Source organism: Mesocricetus auratus, unplaced genomic scaffold (genome assembly GCF_017639785.1).
Source record: "Mesocricetus auratus isolate SY011 unplaced genomic scaffold, BCM_Maur_2.0 Super-Scaffold_100676, whole genome shotgun sequence".
NCBI classification, from domain to species: Eukaryota; Metazoa; Chordata; class Mammalia; order Rodentia; family Cricetidae; genus Mesocricetus; species Mesocricetus auratus.
The window spans coordinates 46,486,866-46,512,187 of record NW_024429266.1 but is presented as its reverse complement, the minus strand read 5'-3'; the positions used below and the strand labels follow the sequence as shown (position 1 = coordinate 46,512,187).

General features: G+C 39.3%; 1 protein-coding gene across 1 annotated transcript; it reads right to left on the bottom strand.

Annotated features, from left to right (window-relative positions):
* Nucleotides 1-1,731: 1,731 nt before the first annotated feature.
* Nucleotides 1,732-25,315, bottom strand: Ro60 (Ro60, Y RNA binding protein). The gene is made up of 9 exons (XM_005073456.4): nt 25,184-25,315; nt 17,601-18,201; nt 15,234-15,454; nt 14,291-14,437; nt 13,939-14,076; nt 10,094-10,210; nt 8,794-8,907; nt 8,381-8,527; nt 1,732-6,022 (listed from the first exon to the last, which is right to left on the bottom strand). The coding sequence occupies exons 2-9, from the start codon at nt 18,178-18,180 to the stop codon at nt 5,870-5,872; spliced, it is 1,617 nt and encodes a 538-aa protein (XP_005073513.1). The 5' UTR covers nt 18,181-18,201; nt 25,184-25,315; the 3' UTR covers nt 1,732-5,869.
* Between the last annotated feature and the right edge of the window lie 7 nt (nt 25,316-25,322).

Below are 25,322 nucleotides of genomic sequence, written 5' to 3'. Positions count from 1 at the left end.
GTTGGGTGCAGAACTAAATAGAGAATTCTCAATAGAGGAATCTAAAATGGCTGAAAGACACTTAAGAAAGTGCTCAACATCCTTAGTCATCAGGGAAATGCAACTCAAAACACCTCTGCGATACCATCTTACACTGGCCAGCATGGCTGAAAAACACCAATGGCAGTCAATGCTGGAGAGGATGTAGAGAAAGAGGAACGCTCCTCCATTAAAGGTGGGAGTGCAAACTTATGCGACCACTTTGGAAATCAGTATGGAGGTTTCTCAGGAAAATGGGATCAGTCTAACTCAATATCCAGCAATTCCTCTCTTGGGCATATACCCAAAGAATGCAAATTCATACAAGGACATATGTTCAACTATGTTCATAGCAGCATTGTTTGTAATAGCCAGAACCTGGAAGCAACCTAGATGCCCCTCATCTGAAGAATGGATGGAGAAACTGTGGTATATTTACACAATGGAGTACTACTCAGAGGGAGAAAAAAACAAAGAAACAAACAATGAATCTTGAAATTCACAGGCAAACGGATGGAACTGGAAGGAAACATCCCGAGTGAGGTAACCCAATCACAGAAAGACAAGCAGGGTATGTACTCACTCATATATGGATATATAGAGCAAAGGATTACCACACCACCAGAGAAACTAGGAAACAAGGAGTACCCTAAGAGAAGAATGCATGGTTACTGAAGAAGGGGGGGGGGGGGGGGGAGAAGAACCCCTGAGCAAATTGGGAGCACAGGGGTTGGGAGAAGCGGGAGAGGAGAACATAAGAGAACAGGAGGACTGAGACAGGGGAGGAATAGAGGAGGGCAAGAAAGGAGATTCCTTGATAGAGGGAGCTAGTATAAGCTTGGAGAGGGGTCTGACACATGGGAATAGTTAGGGGCCCCACAAGGATGACCCCAACTATGAATCTAGGCAGTGGTGGAGAGGCTGCCTTTGATGCCCTTCCCCTAAAATGAGATTGATGACTACCTTGGTTGCCATTCCTACAGCCTTTATCCAATAGCTGACAGAAGCAGAAACAGGTACCCACAGCTAAATACTGAACCATACTCCTGGAATACAGTTGTGGAGAGGGAGGAGGGATGAGCAAAGGACTCAAGACTGGAGAAATTAGCAGAAACAGTTGACTTGACCTAGTGAGAGCACAGGGACCCCCAGGTGTAAAGCTGGGGAACCAGCATTGGACCGAACCAGGCCCTCTGAATGTGGGTGCCAGCTAGGAGGCCAAGGCAGTCTATGGGACCTCTAACAGTGGAGCCAGTGTTTATCCCTAGAGCACAAATGGACTTCGGTAGCCTATTTCCTATGGAGGGATACTATTGCAGCACAGATACAAAAAAGAGGGGCTAGGCCCTCTCTTTAAATGATGTGATAGTTTGATGATCCCCCATGGAAGGCCTCACTATCCTTGGGGAGTGGGTTGGGGGGTTGGTGGGGAGCATGGTAGGATGGGAAGTGTAGGGGATGGGGGGATTGATATGTAAATAAGAGTGCTTCTAAAAATAAAAAATAGAAAAAATATTTATTTTTTTGTGTATGAGTACTCTATCTGCATGTATGCCTTTATGCCAGAAGACAGCACCAGATCCCACCATAGATGGTTGTAAGCCGCCATCTGGGTCCTGGGAATTGAACTCAGAACCTCTGGAAGAGCAGCCAGAGCTTTCAATGGCTTAGCCATCTCTCCAACCTTGAAAAAAATATGCTCTTAAATTTATATAAAATGAAAAACAATCTGCCAGAGATTCACCCCAAGCTTGAATGAGGATGACTTTCTGGTCATACAGTTTATTACCCAATTGAATCAAACCAGAAAAAAGGAAAAAATGTGAGACGACTTATAAAGGAGAAAACTGGTCTTGAAATAATCTTCCAAGAAACAAGAGATCAGTGGACGAATATCAGGAAAATACAGTAAAGTCAGAGTTAATAGTGGCTTATTTCACTAAAGAACCTATCACCTTTCCTGACCCTTCCTTATGGCTGTATGACATTTCTCCAAGATGACAATTTGTATCTTAACAAAGCTAACCTAATTCAAGACCAGATTTTTCAGCACACCACACAGCCACCAAATCTGTTGCAGTATCTCTTGGTTTTTCTCCACTTTTACACACACATACGCATATACACATGCCATGGCGTACATGTGATCAGAGGACAACTTGCAGGAATTGTCCTTCTCCTCCTACCATGTGGGGTCCAGGAACTCAGGAACTGAGTGCAATTCTTCAGGCTTGGTGGCAAGTGTCTTTACCCACAAAGACTTCTTGATGGCCCTGGGACAATATCTTTAGGTCACAAGAAAATAACTCCAAGAACTTAAAATGATTCAGCCTTCATTTCCTGCTTAGATGTACCTTTACTGTGCTTCTGAAGATGGTTCTTAATTGTTATACTCTCAAATTTACACGCTATGATTTTTGTTTTGTTTTTGCAAAATCTAGAAAAGTAAGAAACAACCTGAAAATGGTGTTTTTTTCAGTTGCAGACTTGTTATTCAAACAGGTTAATATAAGAGAGTGCTTGTTACTAACAGAGAACAGTGGTGGCATCTTGGTGTTTATAATTAAAAATGAAGTTGACCTTGTATTGAAACGTCTCCTTTCTGTTTCAATTTTAGGTAAATATTAAGCTACTGGTTCTCCTATGATCTAAGACTAAGATGCTAATTTGTAGGCGAGCAAACTGGCTGTCTGAGAGACAGAGAGACTGAAAGAAGGGAGGAGCCTCCAGAGGTGGAAGTACATTCTACCCACTAGCTCCCTAGCACTCTTAAGACAGTTACTAAGTAACAGTGTCAATAATGGTGAGATGAAAACATTAGTGTTTTGTTTACTAATAACTAAATCCTGGAAATATTTACATACTATCTAGGAAATAAAGTTTACTTTCTTAAGATTGTTTTTTTTACTTTCTTTTCTTTCCTTTTTTTTTTTTTTTTTTTGGTTTTTCGGCACAGAGTTTCTCTGTATTGCTTTGGAGGCTGTCCTGTAACTAGCTCTTATAGGCCAGGCTGGCCTCAAACTCACAGAGATCAGCCTGCCTCTGCCTCCCGAGTGCTGGGACTAAAGCATGTGCCACCAACACCCGGCTAAGATTGTTTTTTAAAGTAGTATTTTCCATACTATTTACTTAAGAGTAACCCTAGTGGTAATTTGGAAAATAAAACTTGTTTACCACTTGAGTGTATCCTATGCTTAATGAGGTAAAGCCTTTCTATGGGGCTATATAATATAGCAACATAGGCTGTTAAGACATAATTGTGTTTGAGAGTTGCTTACTATTTCCTAAAGCAATCATGCATATCATCAATTCCTAATGTCTAAATAGGGTAAAAATTCTGCATAATTCTACCATACCTCTTACTAAATCAACATGTTCCTATGTATGAGAAAGGAAATGCGAGAGTGGTGACCAGAGACAAAGCCTTCTAGGCCACCTCTCTCCAAAATCATCCAGCCTTATGCTAGGCATAGTGGTGCATGCCTTTTAACCCCAGCACTTGGGAGGCAGAGACAGGAGAATCTCTCAGTCTGAGGCTACCCTGGTCTGAAGAGTGAGCTCCAGGTTGGCAAGGGCTCTTATACAGAGAGACCCTGACTCAATAAAATAAAATAAAATAAAATAAATAAAAAGAAAACAAAAAAGAAAAAAATCAAAAGGAAAGAAAAAGAAAAAAATCATCTAAGGTTTCTTTTTACTCTGAAGTTTTATGATTTGAGAATAAAATTGCTTTCAGCAGGGTCTGTTGTTTTACTTTTTTCTTTCTTAGAACTTCTTTTTTTTTTTTTTTTTAAGAGACAGGGTTTCACTACTTAGCCCTGACTGGTCTGGAACTTGCCATGTAGAGCAGGCTGACTACTAACTTAGAGATTCCCCTGCCTTCCCAGTGCTAGGAATAAGGCTTGTGCCCCCACACCTGGCTTCTCTCTTCAATCTTAACCTATTTAATTAGGTAGAAGGGTCACTTCTAATCTGATTTCCCTGATGGATTAAATATTCTTTCTTAAGACATACTCTGCTTGCCTAAAAGCACTATCTAAATAGCACAGAAGTAAAAGAAATAAACAGTTGTATAACACCCCATGTAACATTTCATAAATTAGATCAGATTAAAACTTGAATCCTGGGTTTAAAGAAGTCAATAGCTCTCATGTAATTTTTAGGGTTTTTAAACCTTAAATTCAAATTGAATATGAAATTTTAGTGTATCAGAAGTAAAGATGTGAAATCCACATGATGAAATTCAGAATAGCATCAGAAGCAATGGTGTTTAGAATGGGAGGTATTACTATCTTTGCTATTAACACCAAACTGTCACTGTCCTGGAAGAATAGCTACATATCAAACCTCACTAATATGTGAACTCTGTCTGAAGAGAACATTTTCTTATTCTCACATCCTAATTTTCTTAGGAAAGAGAAGAAATTATGTATATAAATCCTCATAATAGCAAAGACCCTTTCCTCCCCAGGTAAAAACTTCACCCCCAAAACACATATAAGGTTATTTAACCTATACATACCAGCTTTTGACTTTTCATATAAAGTGAGAAGGCTTTATAAGCCCTCAGTAAACCTTGAATATTTATAGAATACATAAAAATTAAAGTTTTAGTATAAACTACCTTAGATACCATTATAAAATCAAGAGAAAAGCTACTAGCCTTTCTTTAGGCCATCTTCATGCTAAACCTCCCAATGAAAACATGTGACCTCTCTCAAGAAGAGAATGTATGTTAGTATGGAAAAGAAGTTTAATTTGTACAAAACATGTTTTTAAGTTTCCTCTATCCACTCACTGGTTGACAGTGGGCTACTCTAAAATTGCTTTTGAACTTGAAGGATCTAGCTTGCTTTATTACTTCTATACTTTCTATATTTCTATCAAAGAAGAAATTAGACACAAGATGAATAGGGCGCAAAAATATAAAGGACCACAGATAAACAGTATTAGAAAACTATAAAAAATAACTAAAGGTATTTTAGGGGTTTGGGAAAAGCTATGTCTTTACAGTTGGGATTTCAATTGTTATACTAGCAGGATTATGAATGGGGGGGCTTAAGTATGTGAAACACTTTGTTTTCAATATGAATATGAAAACAGGACAGTGTTAAGTACATGAGACACTGTTGTTGCTTCACTTGGGGAAGTAAATACAAGGATACAAAGCAAATTCCTCAGCCTACTCAAACTCAACAGGTTCCTTAGGGATTTCCATGTTTTTTTTTTTTTCCAAAATGGTAGCAGATTCTAGTTCAGTACAAATAAAACACCTTTTTCATTGAATAAGAAAGCTGCTGTTCATATGATCTTAGAAAACTGAATTTGTAAAACTCATTCATAATTTAGTTTTAGTATTTTTTTTTTTAAATCCTTGGTATAAAAATTTACCTCAAGAGGTTCATTTCCATCACAGTCACATGGTCTAGTGCACTTCAGAGCATTTGGACATTATGAAAACTGTCCTTTTCCGATGAAAATCCTTAAGAAAACAAGCACTTCTTAAACAAGTGACATGTGAGGCAACTTATACATTTAGATCTCACCTGCTTTAAGTGGAAATGTGTGATTCACCGGAGTAAAGCACAACTATTTTACAGTCTATTAAAAGAAGTTCTCTATGAGAAAGCTAAAGTATCCTGAAGACTTCTCAAGAGTTGGTTGAGACCTGCACCTTTGGGCTCAACATGTTTTTCCTTCCTCTCCTCTTTTCCTGCTCTTGGCAAAGTCCCCTTCCATCATGCACACACTGATGACACTTCTCACTACTGCATTTAGCCGGGAAGTAGCTGTGAATTCTTGTGAAGTCCACTGCAACAGTGGACCCCTCAGGCCATTCTGGTACTTATGGTTAAATTACATCCAATGTGAAATTTCGAATCACATCCAGAGCCGAAGTATCAAAGCCGCACATATCCAACATGCCTCTATCATCTGGGTCTGCGATGGTAAAACCATTGGATGTCATTCCACAGACAATCAATTTAGCAGGAATATCCATTTTCTGTACAGAAAATATAGGGAAAAGCAAATACATACATAATTATATGCAAGAAAAACAAACAAAAACCCTTTAAAATCAAGACCATTTTTGGCATGCTGGCTTAGAACTCATAACCATGGTTCACCCTACCCAATGCTGGGATTACAGGTGTGCACCAGCAAGTCCAGTTTACAATTTTGATATATACAGTAGATCTTGCCTTCCAAAACTATAATTCTGTCCCCATTATTTCCCTGACTCTTTGCTCTTTCCTTCCTGTCTATCCTTTGTGCTATGGACCAAACCAGGAGCTTATATTAGTAAGCTTTCCACCATTGAACTACTTACTGAGCTATAATCCCAGTCTCTCTATATGTAATTAGGATCACAATAATATTAAGAAAGAAACAATCAATGAATGTTCATTTTGCCAGGTACTATAATAAACCTATGAAAAAATACATTTAATGGTTTTGTTTTGATAAGCTTTCCTTGAAACAGATTTCACATAGCCTAGGCTGGCCCCAAACTTGGTATACAGCTGAGTATGACCCTAGTGCCTCTGCCTTCCAAATGCTTAGATTGTAGGTATGTACCACTGTGCCTAGTATGATGTGGTGCTGGGGACTGAGCCTAGGGCTTCAATACGGTAGACAACTACTTTACCAATGGAAATGCATCCCCAGTCCTTGTTTGTTTGTTTGTTTGTTTGTTATTGAGACAAGATCTCACTATAATTGTAACTCAGGCTAATCTTAAACTCCTTATGTAGCTTTGATTGGCCTCAAATCAACGATCCTCCTGCCTCAGACTCTTTTGTTTAAATACTTTATTTTAATATGTATGTGTGCGATGCAGGTGATTACAGAGGCTAGATGCATCACATCTCCTGGACCTGGAGTTATTGACACTTGTGAATCACCCAATGTAGGTGCTGGGACATGAACTCAGGTCCTCTGCAGGTGTAGGGTGTGCTCTTAGCTACTAAGCCATCTCTCTAGGCCCCCTGCCTCCATCTCTTCAGTACTAGGATTACATGCTAAGCTACCATGCCCAGTTCTAATGACCAATTTGTTTTTGAGACAGGGTATAACTGCTGTACCAACCCTAAAAAGTATGCACCATTACCTACTATGACACGCCAGTTATCTAATTTGTTCAGATCCACAGTTAACAAAAGAGACTTAGAACTAATATCCATGTGGTGGACTATTAGGGGAAGATGTCTTAATTTGTTTATGCTGTGGAATATTTGTTTAATGATGCAAAGATGTGTTGTCTTCTCTTATGCTGTATTTGTTTAACTCCATGCAGCTGTGTTACTTTGTCTGCATAAAACACATGATTGGTCTAATAAAGAGCTTAATAGCCAATACCTAGGCAGAAGAGAGAAATAGGCAGGCCTGGAAGGTAGACAGAATAAATATGATAAATCTAGGAAAAAAGGATTGGGGAGTGAAAGGAGAAGGAGAGGAGGACTCTCGGGGTCAGTCACCCAGCTATACAACAAGCCATGGAGTAAGAAGTAAAGGAAGATATAGTACATAGAAAGATAAAAGTCCAGGAGCAAAAGGTAGATGGGTTAACGTAAATTAAGAAAAGCTGGTTACAAATAAGCCAAGGTAAGGCCACGTATTCATAAGAAAGAATAAACCTCTATGTAATTATTGGGGAGTTGGATGGCAGGCCCCCCAGAGTAAAACAACCAAAATATATCGAGACTGCTTCTAGTCCAAATACTATTTCCTCCTTTACGACACTCAAAAAAGTAAAGCATTTATGAGAAACCTGAACCCTGCCCACAGTGTTTGACTCAGCAGGTGTCTGACTGGGTCTGTGTTGATTTACATATCTAATGTGAACACCGAATGATGCTGTAGCTGGTGGGAAAATTATGTTTTGAGGACCACTGTTCTTCACAGCAAGTTCTGCTTATCCTTCTTCTAGTCATGTGAGCCACATGTTCACACTCAACAACCTAATAATCAGTGTCTACCACAATGGACAGAATAGTAACAGAACACTTCTGTCAAGGAGAATGATATAAAACAGATATACCTATAAAGTTTAGAATACAGACGGAAAAATGTGCTGTAACTTTATGTAGTTCTTTAAACTCACAAATTATAAGTTTACAAAGAATGCAATGTATCATTAAAAATATCTGAGGTCAAATACTTATTTGGTCATTATCAAAAGCTGCTGGCAAAGGGCATTCTTATTAATATTTAGCACAGGAACCGGGAGATATATGTGTAGGCCCTACCTTTTTTCCAAGTACTGTTGAGTTCACCTGACACTGGGTTTCCTACACAAATGAAGAGAGCACACTCAAAGGGAATGGAGTATTGTTTGGTGTGAAACAGGTTTGTGTTTTACCTTTCGGTACTCCCTCAGGGCAACAGCAGGATGCACCTGTCCAGCATAGGTCTCATTATCAGTGAATACAATGAAGACATCGGCAGCTGTGTTTGTCTTCTGGGCCCAGATCATTGGAAGAGAGCAATCAGTGCTACCTGCTGGGACCTAGCTCAGAAAAAAAAAAAGAAAGGAAGAAATAGCAGTAAAATAAAATCACCTTAGTGTCCATCAGATGTCTAAAATGAATACATAAAAGCTCTAATTTTTAGAGTACCACTTTATGTAAAACCAGTATTAAGGCTTCGTCATGCTTGTACATATATATATTTTTGACTGTGCTTGCTATGAGAAGAACAGTTTCTTCCTATAGATGTTATGCATATGCATGCCCCAAGTAAAAAGTTATAGGACATGTAACAAAACAGTCTTACTTTATTCATAGCCGTTAAAACCTGCTGTAAGGTCATGTCAGTAGTCACAGGAAATGGAACCATATCACATGCAAAAGCAACTACTGAAGACTCTTTTTCTGTTCGTGTGACCACCTGTAAAACACAGTGGGAAGAGTTTTCAGCACACTGAATAATTACAGTCTCTTAAAGGCTTATAGAACTTCATCTCTGAAAGAAACACTGTGGTGCTTATTGTTCCTAAACTTGCATTTTTGTCTTTCAGAGTACAGAGTCACAGCACTGTTCATGCCCGGTGAGATGGACAAAGGTGCTTGCCACCCGACAATCTGAATCGGATCCTTGGAATGCACATGGTGGAAAGACAGGATGACTCCTTAAGTTATCCTCTGGGGGCGCCCAATGCAATCCATAAATGAAAACAAATGAAAAGGATGACTCAAAAAATCTCTGAGAAACTGGTATTCACAGCACCCTCTGAAATGAATACACATGTGTACACACACACACACACACACACACACACACACACACACACACACACACACATTTTACTGAACTAGGAATAAAAGCACAGAAGTGAAGGCTTCCTTGCTATGTGGTAATAGAACCATGGTTGAGACCTGAACCTCTCTAATGCCCATCACTAGTTTCTTGAGCTTTTAAACATGGCCCCGACCCTGCTAAGCATATTATTTCTAAAAATCATCTACTTTTACAAATACTAGTAACATTTAATCTTGCTATAAAATTTGGCAACACAATTCTAATTGTTCTTTACACATGCATTTTCTGTATAATTCATTATAAACTTGTCTTCAGATATAAAATGGTAAATGTTAATTAAGTGAAATGAAAATATAAGTGATGCTGGGTGGTGGTGGCACACACCTTTAATCTGAGCACTCAGAAGGCAAAAGCAGGCAGATCTCTGAGTTCGAGGCTAGCCTGATCTACAAACCGAGTTCCAGGACAGGCTCCAAAGCTATACAGAGAAACCCTGCCTTGAAAAACAAACAAACAAAAAAAGTAAAAAATTAATTTTTTATTTTGTTTTTGTTTTATGTGCACTGGTATTGTGTCTGAATGTATGTCTGTTGCGAGGGTGTTGGATCCCTTGGGACTGTACTTATAGAAAGCTGTGAGCTGCTATGTGCTTGCTGGGAAGTGAACCTGGATCCTCTGGAAGAATAGCCAGTGCTCTTAACTGCTGAGCCATCCCTCTTGCCTTGAAAAAGTAATTCTTGATGCTGTTTGCCTTTACAGTCTTACTTTGACCACATTTTAGGGGATGGGAATGCTAAATTGTAGGGGATCTCACCATGCACATTGCTGCAGCAACAGTACTAGCATTGAGTACACTACCCAACACTCTCTGGTTCATAGAAGCACTGACATCAACAGCTAGCAAGAAACGTTTCCCAGTCGGCTCAACCGTCTGAAAAGAAAACAAAATAGTCATGAAAAAGTCAGGAATTGTACAAAGATTAAGCAACCCCCCCAAAAAAACAACAAAAAATTCCTTTATTTATTTATAACTTTTATTTAAATTAGAAACTTTCTTATTTTACATATCAATACCTGTTCCCTTCCTTTCCCATACCCCCCACAGATCCCCCCATCCCATCCCCCATTCACTCCCCAGGGAGGGTTGAGGCCTTCCATGGGGGATCATCATTAAAATCTGTCAAGTCATTTGGAGCAGGGTCTAGCACCTCCCCCCAAATCTAGGCTGAGAGTATCCCTCCATGGGGAATGGGTTCCCAAAGCCCATTTGTGCACTAGGGATAAATCCTGGTTCCCCTGCCAGAGGTCCCTTAGACTGCCCAGGCCTCCTAACTGACACCCATATTTATCTTTCATTCAAAAGGCTCCCAGAGGAAAGGCATGGTGTTTTGATATGTAAGTTAAGCGACTATTATTTTATTTTATTTATTTATTTTTGGTTTTTCGAGACAGGGTTTCTCTGTATTGCTTTGGAGGCTGTCCTGGAACTTGCTCTGTAGACCAGGCTGGCCTTGAGCTCAACAGAGATCCGCCTGCCTCTGCCTCCCGAGTGCTGGGATTAAAGGCGTGTGCCACCAATGCCTGGCTATTATTTTTAAAAATCTACCTCCCATTAGCTGGTAAAACAAAGAAAACAATATAACCCATTTAATTTTACTTAAAAGAAGCTAATTCATACTTTTCTTAATGAAGTAAAAATGGCAACTTGTAGGATTATTTATTCAACGTGGTAAAAGACAGATAACATTTACTGTTTAGCCATCTTTAAAAATGTAATTCAGAGGCATTAAGTGTATATTTATAGCTGATGAGCACTGCCTCTATTTCTAGATGTTCTCATTATCACAATAGAAACTTTATTCAATTAAGCAGCAACCTCAAGCTTACACATTCACCTTGAGTAGTCTTGCCCCTTCTAGGCTGTTTTCTGGCTCTACAGTGTGTACTTCACAAAATGTAGTCATAGAAGACATCTGGGTACCTTTTGGCTACTTGAGTAATGCTGGAACGGACACTAAGTGTACAAATACAAGGTCAAGTCCTTTTGGTCTTCTAGGGCATATACAGAGGCTGAATTCTTGATGATATCATAGATTTTCTTCTTTTCTTTTTCGAAACAAGGCCTCTCTATGTAGCTTTGGTTGTCTTGGAACTTTCTATATAGATCAGACTACTCTTAACTCAGAGGTCTGCCTGCCTTTGCCTCTACAACACTGGAAAAGACATATGCTACTCCGTTCCCCTGTAGTTTGGTAGTTTTACTTTACTTTTTTTGCTTAGTTTTTTGGTGTTTCTTTTTCAGACAGACAGGTTGTTGTTATGGTGCCTGACTGGCTTCACACTTAACTATGTAGCCCAAGCTGGACTCTGAACTCACAGCGATTCCCCTACCTTAGTCTTTTCCATCATGCCCAGCGGGGGATTTATAGACATGTGCTGTATGTTGAGCTCTCCATGTTTAACATTTGATCTTAATTTTTACTGGCTGCAACATTTTACATTGTCACTGATAGATAACACAAGAGTTCCAGTTTTCCACATCCCAACACCTGTTATTTTCGGCTAACAGCTACAAAGAGGCTTCTCATTGTGCTTTTGTCCTGGCTAACCATTCTGAGTATATTTCACATAGTTATTGGCCCATTACATAATTCTGAAAAACTATTCAATCACTTTGCCATTAATCACTATGGCGTGTAATTGTACTACTGAACTTCAGAGCTTATGGATATTAAACCCTTTTCAGATATATGATCTGCAAGTATTTTTTCCCATCATGCAATTCTTTTCCTACTTTTTTCATAACACTCTATGATGCACACAAGTTTCTTTTCTTTTCCTTTTTTTTTTTTTTTTGATACAGGGTTTTTCTGTGTAACTCTGGCTATACTGGAAATCACTTTGTAGCCAGGCTGGCCTCAAACTCAGATTTGCCTGCCTCTGCTCTTAAGTGTTAGGAATTAAAGGAGTGTGCTACCACTGCCTAGTTACAAGTTTCAAATTTTGAAGTTCAATTTATTTAGTTATCACCTGTATTTCATTATTCTTTTTGTTTTTTTTATTTTTAGCTCCTAAAGTTATGCCATTAATCTCTTGTGAAATATTTTTTGTATATGCTGTAAGAAAGTGATCCATTTTGCTCCTTCTGGATGTAAATGTTCAGTTTTTAACAGGACAATTTTTGAAAACTGTCCTTTTTGAATTAACTAATCCTGGAGTTCTTAAACATCAACCATCTAAATGGGACAGTTTGTTTCCAGACTCTTGTTTTATTCCTTTGGACATTCTGTCTGTCCTTGTAAGAGTAGCATAGTGCTCTGCTTACTGTTGCATTGGAGTTTTGAAATCCAGATGTGTGAGTTCTGCAAATTTGCTTTTCAAGATTGTTTTGGTTGTTTGGAATCACTTGGGATTTTATATGGGTTTTAAATTTTCTAAAACACATGCCATTTGGGACTCTGAAGTCTGTATATTGCTGTGGATTATCCTATTCTCTTCACACTGTCTTCTAATGTGACAGCATGATGTCTTTCTCTTTGCCCATATTCCTGTCTTTCTTATACTGCTATTTTAAATACTAGTATTTTCTTAATTTCCCTTTCAAATTGTTTATCACTACTGTACAGAATTGATTTATTATTTACTTACATTTTTTTTCTCCCTTGTTTTTTGAGACAGGGTCTCATGTAGCCCAGGATGGTCTTGAACTTACGGTGTTGAGGAAGGTGGCTCTGATCTTCTGACTGCTACTTCTACTACTCAAGAGTTAGGATTACAGATCTGTACCACCAAGCCTGGCTCAACTTGTGTGTGTGTGTGTCTGTGTTTAATGCATTGCTTTATAACCTGCAAGTCTGCTGAATTCATCTAACTCTAACTTCTACATAGAATAATGAGCATGCTAAGTTAGGCTTTTTTCTTATAAAATTACCACAATTCTCCGTACTATATGGCATTGAAGTAGGGAAAATAGCCATCCTTATTCTTGATTTTTAAGGAAAAAGTTTTATCTGAGTATGATGATACCTATGACTTTTTTTTTAAAATATAAGCTTAATTATGGTGAGGAAATCAACTTTTACTTATTAAGTGATTTCTTGATTTTTATTTTGATTTTTACTGTTAGGTTTTTGTCAGATGTTATTTACAAATCAACTGATACTATCATGTGGGCCAGAGATACATGTCACCTGTGATTATGCATAATGCTTTTAATTTGCTACTCAATTTGGATGTTAGATTTTGTGGTGTATCCAGACATTTTTGAAATAAAAGATTTTTAACTTATAGCTCTGATTTCCATTTTGAAAACCTGACTATTGAGACAGATAGACTCAGCTCTCAATTAGGAATGGAATTTAAAAAAGAGTACTAAGTTGAAGGAACCCACAGGGACGTAAATTCTCAAATTCAGTACTTTATCAATATGACCTTAAAAAGTACTAAAATGATCTTGGGATAGGTAGCTGCTACTCAGAGTGATAAGAATTACTCATAAACCTACAATATCATTTTTGCAGCTATCTTCATACCAGTTAAGAAAAACCCATGCATATATACTTTAAGCTAGATAAATTATTGTTATTACCATTAAAATGTGTTTTTATAAAATATATTAATCCCTAAGTCTTTTTTAAATAAACAAAATAAAGCTATTACCTTAAATGTTTTATAAAAAGCAGCATCCAATGCTTGCAAAATGTCTTTATCAGGAGTCCATTTCAGTTTACCTCGGAGTCCATGACCTGTTCTGTAGGTTTCTAATGCAATTAGAACCTGAAATGGATGTATACGAGCCTAGAAACAAGACAGACAGAAGGTAGTTGCCAGCTTCAAGTAAAAATAACAATGAGTCTGAGTTTCATATTACTATAAGTAATAAAGATACTTACTGAAGAAAGAACAAATATTAAACTTAGATTTAAGAATTAAATGCAACTTGTCATGAGGGAGGTCTTAGATCACTTGAGAGGCAACTTCTTTAGCTAACCAAATCATGGGCCACACACACCTTTTTGAGCAGCTTTTCATTGCATAGTCTTTCACATACTAAAGATACTTCAGAATTGCCTGGTTCAAGCACTGAATTAGCAGTCATCTTTCCCAGATTCCTCAGTAGTGCAGTAAGGGGCATTTCTTGTAATAAAGCCTTCCATACCTACAAGGAGAGAAAGGAACAACAAAAGGTGAATAGCACAGCTAGAAATGTAAAGAAATAAGGGGAAGTGAGTCAATATAGCATAGCTAAATCAACCACATTAATGGTGTATTTTGTAAAGCATTTACTCAGGGTTTAAAGTACTTCCAGAACACATATCAATTGATCATAGGCCGATCAATTGGAAACTGAAGGGTTTGTGGAGAAAATACAGGTGTCATTAATAGTAACATTGAATCTTTATTTTATTTTATTTATTTATTTTTGAGACAGAGTTTCTTTGTGTAACAGCTCTGGCTATCCTGGAATTTGCTTGTAGACCAGGCTGGCCTCAAACTCACAGAGATCTGCCTCTGGAGTGCTGGGATTAAAGACTGCCTGGCTATGTTGAATATTTTTAATAAGTATCACTTTAAAGATATGTTTGGATTCTCTCTCTGTCTGTCTCTCTGGTGTGTGTGTGTGTGTGTGTGTGTGTACGTGCGTGTGAAAAGGCCTGATGTTGTTGCTGGGAGTCTTCCTTAGTAGCTTCTCACTGTTCTTTTTGAGGCAGGGTCTCTCAGTCAAACTCAGCGCTCCTGGAAGTGAGATCTGGCTAGTCTTGCTAGTTACCTTGCTCTGGGATTCCATCTCTGTTTCCCCCTGCCACATGAACACTAGCTGGTCCTCTTACCTATTCATCAAGTGCTGTAAACACTGAGTCATCTCCCTAGCTCCTTCTCTTGTTTTGGAGGGGTTGGGGACTGAACCCAGGGTCTGGAACCTGAGGCTTCTCTTTTCAAAAGAACTTACTCACCTCTTTAGACTTCAAGTGACTTGTGAGCAGGTGCTCCCTAACTAGCTGGTGCTCTTCAATCAGGTGCGTGACTTCCAGCTCATCTTTTGTACGCTTCACTTTCTCCACGGCCTCCAGATACTTTAATAGCTTTTCAGTCTCCACAGAAAGTGCCTTTTCTTTATACAGTTCATGGACTTCCTTCCAGCCCTTTGTTATATATTTGGTAACAACAGCAAGTCCTTTAACAAGATAAAGAATTGAAAAGGCAAGTAGGATTAGTGAAAATAGAATGAACATGATCAGCTTAACTAAAAAGACAGAAGCTGACTCCCTTAAGTGGGATTAATATTCTGCCACATAAACAAATAGTTTTTTTTTTAAACACCATTACTGTTTAAATATGTAGTGGTGGGGAAATGTGTCTAGAGTTTAAGCCAATTGTAGTACAGAGGCACTTCTGAGATACTGAAATTACAAACTTTACAGATAGTGTCGATTTCACGTCCATAACCTCAATCAGAGAACAGATCTGTTCCAATGGTTATCATACTGATTTTCCTTTGCTTCTGAATAAATATGGATTCATGAGCAGTAGTGATTAAGTGGAAACAGGCATTAACTGTTTAACAACAGAAAGAGACAGTGCTCCTCTGTGAAACAGTCCTGGCTGTCCTGGAACTCGCAGTGTAGACCAGGCTGGCCTCAAACTCACAGAGATTTGCCTGCCCTCTGCCTCCCAGGTGCTGGGATTAAAGGCAAGCACCATTACCGCTGAGTCCAATCCAATATTTTAAAAAGGAAAATAACTTGTGCATTCCTTTTACAATTTTTAATAGTAAAAAGAGGTTTGAAGTGAGAAAATCTTAGTTGCAGCCTACAGCTTCTGCTATCTTTTGCTGAAAACACCTTTCGCTTTTGATGACACTGAACTTTTGTCAGATCTTGAAACTGATTTAATACACCTTGAGATCATTTAAAACTATGTACTCAATCTGCTATCCTACCGTGTACTTAGCTGTTTTAAGTTCAACCTGCCTTAGGAAAACAATGCAACTAACCTTACTATGCCTTGGATTTTCTATGTGATCAGCGGTTACAACCTAAGCAAATCTTTTTTGTTGTTGTTTTTATGAGACAGGGTTTCTCTGTATTGTTTTGGAGGCTGTCGGTCCAGCCCGGCCTCAAACTCACAGAGATCCGCCTGTGAGTGCTGGGATTAAAGGCGTGCGCCACCACCGCCCGGCTTCATATGCCTTTTTACTATACTGACAAAACTTAGGTTTTTCTTAAAATATTTTATAGGCTAACTGAAACACATCTCTAAGCAAAGCTGAGCCAGGCTGTGTGCTATTTTTGAGCCCTAATTTATGTAATTCAATCAAAAGTTAATACTTATTTCTACAGTATTGTAACTTTTTATCTTTCTCGGCCTAACAAACAGTCCTGATTGTCCTAGAACTCACTTTATAAACCAGGTGGACTCAAATTTACTGAGATCCAACTGCCTCTCTGGAGTGCTGGGATTAAAGGCGTGTGCCACCACCGCCCACCAGACTGGCCACAAACTTACAGAGATCTGCCTGCCTCTGCCTCCCAAGTGCTGGAACTAAGGGTGTGTACCACCAATGCCCGGCCTAGTATCTCTTGGTTAGAGGCTAATGAGTTCATTATCACTAGTAATCAGGGGGCTTTCTATACTTGAGCGCTTGCTCTGTTATGACTTCAGTGTCAAAACATAGAGTAAAATGATATCTACTGCATATTAGATCAGATTTAAAAGTAAAACATGGCGCACTTATGAAAAAAAAGCATGTGTTTTTTTTGTGTGATTTCAGGATGGAAACACTTTTTTTAAACTTAGAAAAAATTGAGGGAGTGGATGGAGAGATGGCTCAGTGGTTAAGAGCACTTGCTGCTCTTACAGAGGACCTGAGTTTTGGTCCCAATACCTACGCCAGCTGCTTTTATTCATAAAGCATAATGTTGCTTAATTAATTCAGACAGATTCAAGCCAGCTGGAAACTAAATACTTACTACTGATAATCCAGCCATTAATAAGAATCATGACTGATTGACAGGTTAATACTTTATATCCTAAAATGTGACCAAATTCTCCAGAATGCTCACCAAGTGACTATGGCCTATGAGTACAGTACAGACAAGGTTCAGGCTTGGGAAGCAGGCATCTTCTTGACAGTGGGTGGAAAAACTGCACTACTCTACACAATACAGGTCTTTAGTGTCAAGCTGGTTCCAAATGTCTGGATTAATTAAACAGCATTATGTTTTGTGAGTGAAAGCTGACATTAGAAAATGAAATGAAATTTTGCTATTTATCAACCCCCCCCTCCGTCTTACTGCCCATTAGGAAAATTGTGTGCTTACCTTCGCTGGAAGGTTTAAGATGTGACAGTCTTAGGAGATCTTTGTGAGACCAGCCATTTCTTTGTTTATACTTTGTAACTGCCAGAGCAATGGCCATGCCACCTTTTTCATTATACCAGTCTGCCACGGCCTTCCGGAGAGCACGACCCCACATGCCACACTTCATGCTTTCCTTCAGGTCTTTCTTAAACTGGATAAAAGTGAAGAGATGGGTCGGGATGCGACAAACTTCAGGGACAGCTTTAAAGGCTGCTTGCTTTGTCTTGATGTCCGAACACTGAGAACAGATGGCAAGTGCAAACAGCAACGGCTCTTGTTTTGCAGTCCTGCCTTCCTGACTAAATGACTTGATTTCCTGTATCACTTCACATCCTCTACCGTCTTCAATCAATCTAACTAAGGCGTCAGCATTCTCGAGACCCAGCTTCTGTTCTTTGATGTAGTAGGTGCCACCTTCAGAACCAAAACACAAGAAGCGGTGCAGCCGATTCATGTCTGTGACCTGCCATACGGATCCGCCCTCAGAGTTGGCTACTTGACTCTCACTCAGTGGCTGCAACTGGTTCGCAGCCTCTTCCATCTTCTTTGTCCTTTGGGAAACCTAGCAAAAAGGCCAAGTGTCGTTGCAATGAGATGGAGTTAGTACGTTTTATAAAGGCAAACAATAGTAAACCTCTGCTTATTGAAATGCAGAATCTTTTTAATTTAAAAACGTCTTTTGAGCTCAGTTTTTCTCAGTAAAACATCACTATTAATATCAAGAAAAATTAGCCGGCCATTGGTGGTGCACGCCTTTAATCCCAGCACTCGGGAGGCAGAGACAGGCGGATCTTTGTGAGTTCGAGACCAGCCTGGTCTATAAGAGCTAGTTCCAGGACAGCCTCCAAAGCCACAGAGAAACCCTGTCTCGAAAAACCAAAAAAAAAAAAAAAAAAAAAAAAACCTTTTATTATTTACTCAGATATTTTTATAAACTATAGAAATCCCAATTTTTCAAAAAAAAGTAGCAAGTAGCATAGTGATCACAAACAACAATTAATTTTAAGGTACAATATATTATGTCCACTTATTAATTATACAATATATGAACTATACACTATATATTATTACAAATTAATTATACAATATACTAATCAAGTAGATCAGTGTGAGATCTAACGTCCAGATAAGGACAAAAAGGGAGCAACTATAGCCAACATTAAGAAAAGTCAGCTCCCTAAAGAACTGTGCATTTCTGGTCTCCATTCCAACATTTGCCCTCACAAGGGACCACAGGGAAGAGGATTTCAGGGAAATAATGGTTGACAGTGTCAACTACAATAAGATAATGATGGGAATGACTACTGCAGGTGCTTGGAAAATACAAGTAACTAGCAAATGCAAGCCCAGTAGAGTCCAGTGAGGACAGGAGCCAATGCAGTAGGAAGTGACGTCACAGATCTGTCCTCTTTACAGACACAGCTGTAAGCTAGAAAGGAAGGTAAGACAAAAGCCACAGCCTAGAAGAAAACTTTCTTGTTGTCTTCGGGGGGTGTGATACTGAGGTTGGTGTTGGAAGAGTCAGCTTGGAGAATGGGTGACAACAGAGACGGGACAACAGCAAGGGCAAATCCTAAAGAAACAGGACGGAAAGGGTTACAACATTGGGTTTGAAATTGGCCCATGGATGACAAAAGCAAGACATTTCCTTCTTTCTGAGGCTGAAAGATGTGCTAAGAAACAGAGCTCTGAGAGACAAGAAATTCCCCTCTGGCAGACAATGCAGAGTTCCACGCGGTAGGTGGGGAAGCCAGGTAGCTAGGGGTGTCACACAGCAGACAATGGTGGAGGAATATGCACACAGGGAACTGGACAGTCTTACATTCTGGTGTGATAAAGGGGTCAGTGAGTATAATTTGCGTTGGAAACATGAGAGTCAATATTTCAAGTACAACGTACAGAGCTGCTTATGTTAGGGCAAGCGTAGGGCAGGGCTCATGCTGTTGCAGAGAATGTGACCACATTAGGGAATAGGGAAGGTTTTATAGTTCTAGAGGACAGGTTGTAATTCCCGGTGCTTATTTTATTCCCCACTTAGTTTGCCAAAATTTTTTAAAAGTCGGGAGAACATTTCCAGGACTAGCAACTGCAAATAGAAATCCTTATCCTTTGATCTTTACAATGCATTTACCATTACTAACATCTTCTTAGCTTTCACAAAAATACTGTGATTGTGTACTCCAACCTGTCTACTCCAGTGTATTCACATGTGTTAGGGAGTAACACGGACATGATATTTAGTATTACATTATGTCTCCCCCAAAGTTCAAATGCTGGGATTTAAAGATACGAGCCCAAACTTCAAGACAGATCCTTCTCATCCTTTTCCTTCTGTTATTCACCCTAAGCATAACTATGCATACATCACTGGCTCCTAGGAGAACAAGGCCTGAGTTTTATGTTACAAACCTTACTTCTACATCTAGAACATCACGGCTAAGTAATGAATAATACACATTAAAGGAAAACTAAATAGTATCAACATTGATTTTGTAAATTACTTGCTCAATGGAAATTCTGCACAATGGATTTTCTTTTCTGTAATTTATTTCTTTTGAAAAAGCCTCAACATTTATGATAAAAAATTTACTACATTTTTTAATGATAAATTCTGCTAATGAACTAAAGTTTTTTTTTTCTTATTTTGTTTGTTTGTGGAGACAGAGTTTCTCTATGTAGACAAGGCTGGCCTCAAACTCACAGAGATCCACCTGTTTCTGCCTCCTGATTGCTGGGACTAAAGGCATGCACCACTTTCTCCTGCCTTTTGGTTTTTGAGACAGACTCTCTCTATGTTTGTTACCCTGGCTGTCTTAGAACTTTCTCTGTAGTCCAGGCTGGTCTGGAACTCAGAGATCCATCTGCCTGCTCCTGCCTTCTGAGTGCTGGGATTAAAAGAGTGTGCCACCACAGCCTCACTCTGAATATATTACATGTAGGAAAGACAATCAAGAAGAAAAGGTAAAGTAATAAGAACTGGGCAAAAATGTCAACAGAGACAGTATTTCTCTATTAAGTTTTCCTGTGGTCTTGCTGATCAGGATGGCCTGGTGCATGCAATCCTTTTGCTCTGGCCTCTTACATATTGAGATTACAGGTGTCTGTCACCAAAGTACTTCTAGTACTTTAAATGTAAATACAACTTACGAGAGGGCATTATCTCATTCTGAAGTCTGCACTACTCTTCAGCAGACTAGACCAAACGAAAACACAGTGATTACATTTTGATTATGTGCTAGATGCTATAGAATCAAATGGGTTTTAAGTGACTAGACATCCTCCAAAAGACCTCCCCAAAAACAGGAACTGCTAATCTATCTGAGTCAACAAGGAAGTCCCTCCTAATTTAATTCTAAAAAAAAAAAGTTAACTGATGGTAACCAGGGAGTTCTCTACTATTATTAAGAATTCTCCCTACCTTCAAAGATCCCTGCTTTGCCAATGTGCAGTGGAATTATTGTACTTTATAGACTAAGGTATTGCCCAATTCTAGAATTGTAAATAAAAGGAATATTTTGAAATTTGTTGTAGTTTTATCTTTTTGACAAAACTAATTTATCAATGGACTCTTCCCTTTGCTAATTATATCAAAGACAGCCAAAAAGATGTACTCCTCCAGTATTTCTTCAGCATAAATTGCTTAGGTTTTCTTTCCTTTTTTTTAAAGATTTATTTATTTATTATGCATACAGCTTCTGACTCCAAGTATCCCTGCAGGTCAAAAGAGGGCACCAGATCTCATTACGGATGGTTGTGAGCCATCATGTGGTTGCTGGGAATTGAACTCAGGACCTCTAGAAGAGCAGCCAGTGGTCTTAACCTCTGAGCCATCTCTCCAGCCCCATGCTTAGGTTTTCATATGCTTCTCTGACTATACTTTCCGGAGTACAACATAAAACAGTGGAACAGGCCAGACTGTGATGGTGCATGTCTTTAATCTCAGTACTTGGGAGGTAGAGGCAGGTGGATCTCAGTGAGTTCAAGGCCAGTCTGGTCTACACAGAGAATGCCATCAGGCTCCAAAGCTACAGAGAAACCCTGTCTTGAAAAATCAAAATAAACAGTGGACCAGAGAGAGGAAAGACAGAAGGCACTGAAAGGGAAACTATAGACACACGATAAATCAAGAGTCCCCTGCTCCTATGATCTGGCTTACATCTCTTATTGATCGAGAGTCAGGAGCTTTTACAACAAGACTCCCTTCAAAGAACCATACTTTGCTTGCTGAACCCTACCTTAATAAATGAGAGCATTAAAACAGCTAAGGGCCAATCCTTAAGGTCAAGATATATACTCTCTCTCTCTCTCTCTCTCTCTCTCTCTCTCTCTCTCTCTCTCACACACAAACACACCCTTTTATTTTAAATTTGTCAGCAACTCTATTCTCATAAATAAAAGTGAAATCTGTACTTCATCAACCATTCCACAATTTTATTTACAATTCCTTTTAAAAAGGAATTTCTTTAAAAGCAATAAGCAAACTAGCTTATTTTTAATTTTAAGCTTCACTTACTTATCTTTAAATCTATGTATAAATTATGTCTTCTGAGTAATACAATTTTAAAAGCTACATCAATCACCCATACAGTTACTACTACAAAACTCCAAAGAGTCTTTTTAATTGCTGTGGAATAATCCTTAGCAACTAGCTTTTATAGTTAATGCCCAGTCTAACCTATCTTTCTGAGTATCTTTTTTCTTTGTGTGTGTGTGTTTGTTTGTGTGTATGTGTGTGTGCTTGGTGATACTGAATGTTGTGAAAAGGAAGAAACCTCCTAGAAAGAAGCGTGCAAGCCCCCCCCCGTGTGTGTGTGCACAGCCTGATGGACTGATTAAGACCCTGGCCCAACAATTCTGAGCAAAAAGAACAAGGTTGAAGGGATTACCATTCAAGATTTCAAGATATATTACAGAGCCATAGTAATAAAATAAAAATAGTAACTTTAAAAAAAGGTACCAGGATGAAAACAGACCTAAGTAGGGACTCGTAACAACAGACTTCTAATATTTGACAAAGATGTCAAAAATATACTCTGGAGAAAAGACAGTCTTCAACAAAGGATGTTGTGAAAACTAGATGTTCACTCGACGAAGAATGAAATTAGACCTGTATCAACTTGCACAACTAAATCCAAATAGATCAAAGACCTAAATGTGAAAAGGGGTGTGGTGGGAACTCTAATTAGATGTGGGTAGGGAGGTCAATAGGAGGAAGGAAGGAGGGTAAAATAACATGGATATCTGAAAAAAGTCATAAGGAATCATATTACCTATTTACTTAAAATTACACACAATGCATAGAAGTCTGTGTGTACATATGTAGTTTTAAATGAAATTTATCTACCTGGGCCCACAATGCTTCCCCCAAGACCCAGATCATCTAACAAAAACCCCAACACTAGGTACATGAAGTCCCCTTTTGAGTTGTTGGTCAGTGTTGTCTAAGAGATTCCCCCAAAATTACAGGCTATTGCTGCTGCCTGTAGTTGCCTTCCGGAGCTGGAAGGTAAGTCTTTATGCTGAAGACACCCATATTTCAGACCTATGAGCAAGAGGGCCCAAACTGGATCTGACCTGGAAGCCTCCTCCCTGAGGATTAGCTTTCATGACACCAGAAGATACCATGCAAGCTTCCAAGAGAGGGGAGCAACTAATGATCCTACCTAGCTATGATGCCTAAGGACTACAAGGACCAGCATCTGGAAACTGTCCTCTGCAATATAAGTCAGGGGGTCCTAGCTCCATCTGGGCAGAGGTCTCGGAAGAGAACTCCTTCAGGCTGCAGAGTAGGCATCTTGGAACTGCATCTTGCAGTGCCAGTGACCAGGCCACCTACATCACTTCTTTACTATATATATAGTAAAAATTTAAATATAGAGAACTGAATGGCTGTATATTTCAAGCTATATTTTCTTCTTGTCACAAAGTGCTGAAATAGAGATGACTTTAAAATTGGTAGTGTTGTATGACATGGTGATACAGATCCCTTGGAATGTACCAACTGCTAGGAGTATCTTAGTAATACTAAAGAAGGGACCCATCCTGAGCCCCAAGACAGTTTCAGATAGCCATCAACTAACAGCAGCTTAATTTCTTCTTTCTTCAAAAAGACCAGTGTCCCCTGTCTCAAAACTGAAGCTCCCACCCAGCGGTTTAGAAGGCAGCTGGGCAATGAGTCAAATCAGTCTGGTTATCTGGTAACCTACTCCTATGCAATCAAGTGTTGTAAATCTAAGTCAACAACAAGAATAAAGCTAATTCTTCTTAGAGTTGTCCTGAGTTTTTAAAACACAACTGTCTCCAGAATTTATACCAGCTGAAGTTTTATCAAATCTCTATCAAGTAGAGCTTTGGGAGACATTAACTGTTAAAAAAACATGTCATGATTTTGAGTGTCTTACTCGATCTTAGCTATAAGGTTAACCAGTGATGTGTTGTTCTATATGTTGTCCACTCTTTTAACTCAGAATGTTAAATAGGTAGACAATAGAAAATTCTGGTGTAAATAGCACTTCTGCTTCAAATATGGATCATCCAAACTACAACATAAAATTTTTACCATTACTAATATAAAGATTCCTATATTTTCCTTCAATCTATACATCTATTAAATCAAAACCCCTTTACCATTTGTTATTTGAAAATGCTAACTTTTTTTTTTTTACCCTGAGAAGTCAAGCAAATATGCAGTTTCTTTTAAATGGAAGCTAGGGGGTAATTTTCAGTTATGAAGTTATACCACATTAAAAAAAAAACTAGGGCCCAAAGTTCAAATACGTATAACATACATAAAGGTAATGAAAACAAGTGTCTCAAGCGCGATGCAATAAAAAGTGCTGAGGACTGTGGCAAAATGTCACCATGGTAGTACGCTCTGAGCAGTATTTTTTCCTCTGTAAGCCTTCCTTGGAACATGCTTTAAAGAAATGTTGAGTAAATAATACTCTTTAAAACCATCTTAACACTACGGCACTCTGTAGGAGTGCGATGAATGAAAAGAATTAATTGAAAGTAGCCATTTTTGCTTAATTCATCATAACCATTTCAAGGGTTTTTAAAGCAATGCACAATATTAAGGGGGGGGGCTCATTTCTCCGTAAGGCACTGCATCCCGATACGTAAGTCTCTCGTTCCTTTGGACTTATAGGACAAACCTTTTAGGACGAATAATAAATTTCTCTTAGAGAAATTCGCTTTCCGTTTCCCCACAAAGCTCTTTAACAGACCCGTCTCCGAGACGACGCCTCTGTACCAAAGCCGCAGGAGGAGGGGGAGAAAGTGAAAAGGGGCCTTGGCACGTCCGCCCTCCCGGAGCTTTGCAAGCATCAGAGTCGTCCTGGGTCCCCCAAGACCCCACCCCCCAGAGCAACCGGGCCAGGCCCGACGCGAAATCGGTCCAGCTGCCCTGCAGGCGCTTTGCCTGGCCTCTGATCCAGGGATGCTGGTGGACGAGAGTGCGCACCGGCCAGACCTCGAGTGCCCGGGATCGCTCGGACCGCACAAAACCTGCGTCCCCGCCCCACAGTCGGCCTCCGGCGACCCACCTGTGCCTGGAAGCCGACGCTCAGGACCCGCGGCGCCTAAAGCAGGAGCACTGCGCAGCGCGGGGCAGAGGCGGCGGCCAGAGAAGGCGAGGACAGCTCCAGGTCCAGCGGGCCCCGCCCCTTCCCCGGCCCCGCCCCT

Bases quoted from the DNA above. Each gene is read 5' to 3' on its own strand.
- Ro60 (XM_005073456.4), bottom strand. From the start codon at position 18,180: ATGGAAGAGGCTGCGAACCAGTTGCAGCCACTGAGTGAGAGTCAAGTA. The intron at 8,528-8,793 runs GTAAGACTGTTT...TTTCTGAGCTAG, and splicing joins TTTTAACGGCTATGAATAAA to GTCCCAGCAGGTAGCACTGA. The intron at 6,023-8,380 runs GTAAAACACAAA...TTTTCTGTACAG, and splicing joins CCCTGAGGGAGTACCGAAAG to AAAATGGATATTCCTGCTAA.